We start from the raw sequence: 9083 nt of genomic DNA on the forward strand, positions 1-9083 counted from the left end.
AGTTCATGTTTCAAAGTATGAACGTATTGCAAAAATACATATCCCCACAGTCGTTTAATGAACAAAGTAAGAGCATATGGACTATCAGACCAATTGTGTGATTGGATTGAAGAGTTTCTAGATAACAGAACGCAGCATGTCATTCTCAATGGAGAGACGCTTTCCGAAGTAAGAGTGATTTCAGGTGTGATGCAGGGGAGTGTCGTAGGACCATTGCTATTCACAATATATATAAATGACCTGGTGGATAACATTGGAAGTTCACTGAAGCTTTTTGCAGATGATGCTGTAGTATATAGAGAAGTTGTAACAATGGAAAATTGTACTGAAATGCAGGAGGATCTGCAACGAATTGATGCATGGTGCAGGGAATGGCAATTGAATCTCAATGTAGACAAGTGTAATGTGCTGTGAATACACAGAAAGAAAGATCCTTTATCATTTAGCTACAATACAGCAGGTCAGCAACTGGAAGCAGTTAATTCCATAAATTATCTGGGAGTAGGCATTAGGAGTGATTTAAAATGGAATGGCCATATAAAATTAATCGCCAATAAAGCAGATGCCAGACTGAGATTCATTGGAAGAATCCTAAGGAAATGCAGTCCGAAAACAAAGTAAGTAGGTTACAGCACACTTGTTTGTCCACTGCTTGAATACTGCTCACTGGTGTGGGATCCGTACCAGATAGGGTTGATAGAAGAGATAGAGATGATCCAACAGAGAGCAGTGTGCTTTGTTACAGGATCATTTAGTAACCGCGAAAGCATTACGGAGAGGATAGATAAACTTCAGTAGAAGACTGCAAGAGAGATGCTCAGTAGCTCGGTACGGGCTTTTGTTGAATTTTCGCGAACATACCTTCACCGAGGAGTGAAGCAGTATATTGCTCCCTCCTACGTATATCTCGCGAAGAGACCATGAGGGTAAAATGAGAGAGATTAGAGCCCACACATAGGCATACCAACAATCTTTCTTTCCAGAACAATACGAGACTGGAATAGAAGAGAGAACCGATAGCGGTACTCAAGGTACCCTCCGCCACACACTGTCAGGTGGCTTGCGGAGTATGGATGTAGATGTAGATACATAAATTGTTGAAGTAATTGGTATCAAATGTGCATTGGTTACCAATGAAAACGGGGATTAGTGATGTGTGGTATAGGCTTGACAATATTCTGTGATTACTTTGGTCTGTCTTGTGAATGAATAAATTATAACAGTAGTTTGTAACTATGCACATTCTGTTGGACTTAATGAGAAAACTCAGCATCGGATATTTATTGTGACCTCTTTTTTTTTTCTGTAGCTGTTCCCTATGAAGACATTGTGACAGATGGACCTGCATTTGTAAGGACTGCACCAGAAGTTGGTGATATGGTAACATTTTGGTCAACTGTTCCAGGATACGCTGCTTTCCGGGATAAGGTATCAGAACTGTTTATCACTATTATTATTATTATTATTATTATTATTATTATTATTATTCTCATCATTATCTGAAAAGCAACCTCCATTACTCTATAAATAAAGTACTGGAACAATAAAAGCAAACATGTTAGAGGAATATTAAAACACTACCTTTTTATTATTTCTCTACATCCTCATCATTCACCTTCAAGCATGTATTGTAACTCTTAACAAGTTGACAAATTCATCTTGCACACAGTTCTGACACCAGAGGCTGCAGCCAATTTAAAACAGCATTTTGAAGTTTTCCATCAAACTCAATATTGGAATTCAGACCACTTTTTCATGTGGATGATGAAATGGAAGTCACTGGGGGCCGAGTCTGGGTTGCAATGTGGATTTTCAAAAATGTTCATTTTAATGGACGCAACAAGTTCCGTTTGCCATGCAGTGTGGCTAAGCATTATTGAACAAAAATGTGACAGTAGTAGTGAAGCGTCCATGTCTCACTAATTTTAAATGATGCGTCTGTCACCATAATGTCTTATCTGAATTGATTGTCCTTCAACATTCTGTGAAATCCACACACACAAAAAAAAAAAAAAAAAAGAAAATCCTCTGGAAAACTTTCAACCAAAGTGAAGACACATTGGGAAGAACCACAGAGAACTCAGGGATGTAGAGGTCAGAAGAGTGGCAGACATAGGCTCAGATCATTATCTCACCAGAATCAATACCAGGACCTCCCCCCTCACGAGACTCTCTAGGCCCTCTTATGATTTCATGTGTGGTGCACATGGCCCACCAAGATATTGCAGCCCTTTCTTCTATCCCACGCTGCATCCTCTACCCTGCGGCTGTCTCTCTCTGTCCTCCTCCTCCTCCTCTTTTGGTGTCCTTGCTTATGTCAACCTGGCTATCCTCCTGTATTCTGCTATCCATTAAGAAGATTGTGCAACCCCCCCCCCTTTCCTAATTTCTTTTTTTTTTTCCCCCCATTTGGGTTTCAACCTCTTCATCCAAATTTCATCTCCATAGTGTGAGCCAGTTGAGGAAGAACACCTTATTTAGTCTTCTGCATGTGGCCTTACTACCTATTCCATCTTTTCCTAGACATCATTGTCTTTTTAACACTATATGGCCAGCACGGTAGCCAGTCTGTGTGAATTATTGTTACGTACTCTTATTGGTTGAGCACCTTTACAGCTTGATACCTGAGCTGCTTCCTCCCCATGTATACCTAGGAGTGGTGACCTGTCATTCTGGAGCATTGGAACTCCCAGCGATGGCCTCTGATGCAGGCACATTCGTTGTCAATCAGAACTTCCTCTGCTGTCCAGTCTGTGGATGTGTATGCCTGTGACCATCTTGGTAACATTGTGGTGTATGTTACTCCTCACCAGTCTTTGAATATGGTTCAGCAAGTCATTTTTAATAGGGAATTGATCCTTCAAACTGCTGAGGAACTCCGAGCCAGTCTGAAATGGTGGGGCATTCATTTTGTTCATTGTGTTCAGAAAGGCTGTAAGGACAATCATGTAGATACTGGTGCCTTTATTCTCTCATTTGAGGGGGTTGTTTTGGAGTAGGTCAAGATTGTCATTTATTGGTGTGCTGTGAAGCCTTACGTCATGTCACCTAAGAGGTGCTTTTGGTGTTCAAGTTTTGTGCGTGTCTTCCTGCTGTACTGTGGACCATTTGTGTGTTGAATGTGGACACACACTACATGGGAGAGTTCCTGCGTTTCACCGCTCTTGTGCATTTATTGTTGCAACCATCACTCTCCATGGTCGCCAGATTGTCAAGTGAATGAGAAGGAAAAGAAGAGGCAGGAGGATCAGTCCCTTGATTATTTATACTACACTGAGGCTTGTCAGAAATATGACCGTACTCATCCTGTGGCTATGACATCTAACTTTGCCTCTGTTACCCCTCCTCCCTCCTCATCCCAGTCTTGCCCCCCCCCCCCTCTCCTTTTGCACTCGCCTTTTCCCCCTTTCCTTTTGCACTCCCCTTTTCCCCTCTCCTGTTGTTCCCACTCCCTCCCCTCTGGGGAGGCATCTCCCAATGATGGGTCCCCCTCTCGGGATACCTCCTTTCCCTTCGTTGTCCAGACCGGAGGCCTGCTGCACACGTTGGCCATGGGACTCAAAATCTGTGCACGCTAAGGTCACCTGATCTCTGTCCGGGCCCTGCACTACTTGACATACAAAAGAAGAGAAGACGAAATGTAAGTTCTGGGACAAGGCCCCTCCAGTGCCTCCAGAATGTTGCAACCTGAATCTGATCTAGTGTTTATGGATGTCACCCCACCCTTGTTGGTGATGGTTGGTGACCCAGCAGAGTGTCTGTCCTCGGGCCATTTGCCTCCCATTTGGATCCCCGTGCCATCTTTATTCAGTGGAACTGTAACAGATACTAGTCACCTTCCAGAGTAGCAAATCTTTGTTTCCTTTTACTCTGTAGCTTGTGTCATTCTACATACAGGAATCTCATTGTATTGATGTTTACTCACTGATCCTTTTGGGTTCCCGTGCTTTCTGTCTGAATTGGGTGTACTGTTTGATGGCTTCCAGTGGTGCTTGCATGTTGGTCCTTCTGGATGTTATTAGTACACGCATCACCCTTTGTCCCAAAGAGGGAACAGTTGCTGTCCTCGTCCACTTGGACTCTGCAGTCACTGTTTCCAGTCTCTATCTTCCTCATAACAGGCCACCTATGTCTGCTGCCTTAACTGCCCTCCTTCAGCAACTCCCCCCCCCCCCCCCCCCCCCCGTTCCTCCCCCTTGGAGATTTGGAGATTTTAATGCCCATCACTTCCTTGTGAGGAAATGCTTTTTTGTCTAGTCAGGTTCTCCTTACACACCAGTTTTTTGCGAACTATTATGATAGTTTGCCTGCCCATTTTAGTGCCACTTCCCTGTTTCAGAGACCCCTCAGCTGATGGATTTACAGCTTCTCATCAAATTCCTTGTCGCTCAGATGTGCAGATCCAACCACAAAATCTTGTGTTTCAGAAAAATAGTATGGACACACTGAATGACGAAAAGAACTGCAACATACTGGTGCAGTATTTATATGAATTACTGAATTGTTCTCAACCAGCAGATAGATCCCAAGGAGTCAAGAGATCAAGAGAAATAAATCAAGAAATAAATCAAAAACACCAATGAATTGATAAATAGACAAATCATGAAACTGAAAAATGATACAATGGTAGGAGAAGGTGGCATTGTTGCTGAATGCCTAAAGGAAGCTGGCTCTAATACCATCAGAGGCATAACTAATATCGTAAGACATGGTAATACCTGCAGACAGGATGTACGCAGTTATACATCTTCTACATAAGAAAGGGGGTAGGACTGATGTTACCAATTTCAGAGGGCTATCTTTACTGCCTGTCAAATAGGACACATTTCAACTGGAAAACAAGATAGGAGAATACTAAGCACCCTTCAGATGAGGAAGATCCTGTTCAAAGTATAAAGAGACCACATGCATATTTTCACATTTCAAGAAGGCACAAGACACTATAGGTACACCTTCACTGATCCAAGAACTGAAAGAGAGCTGAATCGATGAGAAGACAGTGAACATTATCAGTCAGTCACTAACAAACACCAAATTCAAAATAGAATTCATGGAATAGTTATCAGAGTCCTTAAAGTTTAGAACAGTAGTGAGACAGGGCAATAGTATTTTGCTGCTCTTGTTCAACTTACTATTATATAAAGTTGTCAGGGAACTGGAATAAAAATTGAAGACATGGGGTCTTTATTAAACCAATCAGGCTGAGGTGGAGAACTGAAGGACTGGATATTAATTGCCAGGCTGATGAATTTGCCATACTCACTGATAATACAGAAACTACAGTAAAGCAAATAGAGGTTCTGAAAGTGAAAGTCGCAAAGGTAGGTCTACAAATCTCCATAAGAGAATACATATGAAACCAAAAATACACATGAAAAATGGTTATGGAAAAATGTTGTGAGATCAAGAGTTTTTAAGTTCAGTTACTGACCAAATGATATGGACACATGGGATAGAGAAAGTAGTTCATGAACAGAGAAATCTGGAGATTATTAGAGCGTACTAGAAGACTGGAAACATAACGCCTATCACATGTTGTTAAAGTGAGAAATCACAACAGTGCCATCAGGCCAGAACCAGACACCTTGTATGCGGCAGATATGTTGATTGTCGACTGGACGCATGCACTAGAAAATATCGAGAAACCTGAGATGAGAATCAGAAAAATCCTTCTGGCAACTCGACCCCCCTTCCTTAATCTGATGTACAGAGGTTTTTATTAGTTACAGAATTCTCGTATATCGTGGATAACAATCAATTAATATAACAAATTTCCAATGTATTAATTTTTTGTCACCTATAAAAATGTAGTCCATATGGCATGATAAATCTTGAAACTGACCCAACTCATTTATACAAAACAAAGTGGCAATTTTAGAGGCTCCCGTCCCTCTATCTCCCTGTATAAATTTCTACTGATGCCATGGCTTCAGAAATTTCTATTTTAGTGTCTGTAATTTGATTCTTCTCCTAAGGTTAACAAAATTGTGTACTGTGATGCTTGATATTATCTGTGGATTCTGTTTATTATGTGTTAATCAGAACTTGGCATTGGAAATATTATCATGTATTATTGTTGTTTCGTTTTGTTGTTTATCCATATTATCTTTTCAGGTTCACGGTTCATGGTTCGTCAAATCACTCTGGAACGAAATGATGAGTGAAGGAACCCAAAGGGATCTTGCGAAAATATTCACTCGTGTTATTGGTAGGGTGAGTGACCGCCATGCTAATATGGATGGTGAAAGAAAAGCCATGATGCCAACATTCAATACTACCTTACGTCGCGATTTAATATTTCCTCGTCTACCTAAGTCTTATGCTGAAGCTGCTCACAAAGTAGTAGAAAGAATTATGTATTACAAGCTAATTGATGAATTTGCCAACTTTTATTTGGCAAAGAGGCGACTACAAATGTTTCATTGAAAAAGTACTTCTGACATTGTTAGGAGGTGCTGATACGGTCATTGGGAAACAGTTGTTACCTTAATTTTATTGCTGTGAAGAATTACATTTTGAGATGGAAATTATTTTTTTATCTTTGTACACTTTCTCTTCTGTATTTGAAATAATGTTGTGACCATAAACATTCGTTTGTGAAGGTTCTGTAGTTCTTCTATTTTTGTAATGTATGTAGATGCTTGTCGAAAAAGTTATTTGGAAATTTCTTGATATGTACTACAAACATCAGAAATCAGAAGGAACTGCTGCTGAGCAAATGGAGTCATGCTAAAGTACAGTGAATTTAAACTGATTCATAAAAGGTTTTTATCTCCCTCATCTTAAGCTATTGGTAAAAATTACTATTTTTCCCATTTGTGACAGCTCAATTATGCGGTGATTTCATTTTGTTATAAACAAGTAAGTCGCCAGATACCTGTTTTTAGACAAATGTGATTAAAATACAATCCAGCAACATTGCTGTTATTACATACTAACTGAAATGATTAAGAATCCAAATTCACACTCACACTCACTTTCTGCAGTGACTTCGTGCTTTGATTCTTCAAATCAGTGTGACACATGGTAATTGCAACTTGATCTGATCATCAAACTTGTCTTGTACCTTCATGGTAGGAGGTTTGTTCGTATCCCATTATATAAACAGACTTCTTTTTAATGGGACTGCTCTGTTGATCACCTTGTGAATAAATCAGTTCATTTCCAGATTTCCAGCTTACTGTAGTTCTTGTCAATTCGATTTTGATTCATTGTGTCAGTGATTAATGATTTTATATTTTTATCTTTATTGGAATATAGTGCTTAAACATTTTCTGTTTTATAGCTATTACAGATTTCTATCCCAAACAGAGATAAGTCTGAATACCAGCTCAATTATGCGGTGATTTCATTTTGTTACAAACAAGTAAGTTGCCAGTGAGCAGCTAAATTTGTAGCTAAACGTAATTTTGAAGCTGGTGGTAGAATATGTAAAATAAATTTCATACCACATTCTACACTTTTTCTCCTGGCAAAAACCTTGATAGTCACAAATATGACTAAGTGGCTAGTAACAACATACTTAAAAACACTTTTGGATCTGTTGATCATGAATACTAACACTAATTGGTATTTGTGTACACAGGGCCTCTGGGATACTTTGTGCTCACATGGAAAATGGTATTTTGTTAAAGGTAGGTTGTTGCATTCAGAGTGTTAATCTATAATAATCATTGTTTTCAATGAAGAAGCTAAATTTTAGAGGTTTAGCTGATGTATTTTTGAGTGTATCTCCCACTATATATGAAGGTAGTGGCCGAAACGTTGGAACATTTTATATTCTGATGTCATTTCTAGGAAACAACATCACATAGAATACATGCTGTCGCATCCCAAGCACAGGTTTCACTTGAGATTGCGTGACACAGTTGGTAACCACAGGTTAGCTTCTTGGCCGTAGTGAGAGGGAGACTTTGACCTAGCTAAGAAGTTACAATCCCTGGTGTGAAAGTGGAAGAAGGCTGGGAGATAATTGAAGTATTCTCCAGAATTGTTTTACTATCTGAAGTTTATTCAACATATACAGAATGACTTCCTAACTGCTCTGGGTGAGATGTTTCCAATGAGCAGCCAAGTCTGATGCAGAGACGGTGTAAGACAACCGCCGTTCTGTCTACTCTTAGATTGCAACCCTGATGTCATAGCTTAAGAGTCTCACAGCTGCTGCCTATCTGATCATCAGCTCTGAGTGCTAACTCTGCAACAAGCCCTGGCTCTCCCTGCAACACCTCAGACCTCTGTCGCAACCCTGATGTCATAGCTTAAGAGTCTCACAGCTGCTGCCTATCTGATCATCAGCTCTGAGTGCTAACTCCGCAACAAGCCCTGGCTCTCCCTGCAACACCTCAGACCTCTGTCTCGTCTCCTGATTCCCTTGACCGCTTACTGCCTACTTTCTTCACTCCTAGACTGTCTGCTTTGGAGCGTCTCGCTGCCGAGTTTTGTATCCTTTTCCTCTTTGACCCCACTGTCTATTGCAATGACGTAATGTCGAGGGCTACTTGCCTCCTTATTGGCTTTCGGGTCTGTGGCTCCTCTTGCCACGTGTACACACCCATTACTATTGTCTCTTTTACAGTTTCCCATTTTGTTATAAAAATGCCTTAACAATTCTCCATTTTGTTATTAGTAATGCAATTCAGACCTGGCTTTATTTATGGCTATAACAATGCTGTTACCAGCAGAATCCAGTTTAAATTTGGCTCTTTTGTGGAAGATAGGTAATTGTATTTAAAATATTACTCCATAATAGGGTAACAGATTGTTTTCGATGAAGGAGCTACAATCTTAGAGGTGAAGTTGATGTATTTTTTGTGTATGTAGGCTATGTACAAAGGTAGATATCTGCAGCAACTGTCAGTTGGATAACTGTAACAGATGGTGTCAACAGTAGTGGATGAAGCATTGGGACAACTTATATTCTGATGTTCTTATTAAGAAGAACTGTCATGTAGGGTGCATGCCATGGCCGAAAAAGTTCACTTTAAACTTGGCTGGGATCAGCACACTACAATAGATACTGTCACCCTGATTACAAAAAAAGTTAAGGTGAGGCTCTTTTGGTGTAAGGGTAGCAGCCTATA

General features: G+C 40.3%; 1 protein-coding gene across 2 annotated transcripts in view; it reads left to right on the top strand.

Moving 5' to 3' along the window:
• LOC126181157 (caspase-8) overlaps positions 1 to 8228 on the top strand; it is a 155276-nt gene extending 147048 nt beyond the window's left edge. For both annotated transcript variants that reach the window (XM_049924749.1, XM_049924750.1), the window contains exons 10-11: positions 1310 to 1428; positions 6115 to 8228. In XM_049924749.1, coding sequence (XP_049780706.1) covers positions 1310 to 1428; positions 6115 to 6426 — 431 coding nt within the window. In that variant the 3' untranslated portion in view covers positions 6427 to 8228. The remainder of the gene's footprint in view (positions 1 to 1309; positions 1429 to 6114) is intronic.
• The last annotated feature ends 855 nt before the right edge of the window (positions 8229 to 9083 follow it).

The sequence above is a fragment of the Schistocerca cancellata genome, chromosome 1 (assembly GCF_023864275.1).
Source record: "Schistocerca cancellata isolate TAMUIC-IGC-003103 chromosome 1, iqSchCanc2.1, whole genome shotgun sequence".
NCBI classification, from domain to species: Eukaryota; Metazoa; Arthropoda; class Insecta; order Orthoptera; family Acrididae; genus Schistocerca; species Schistocerca cancellata.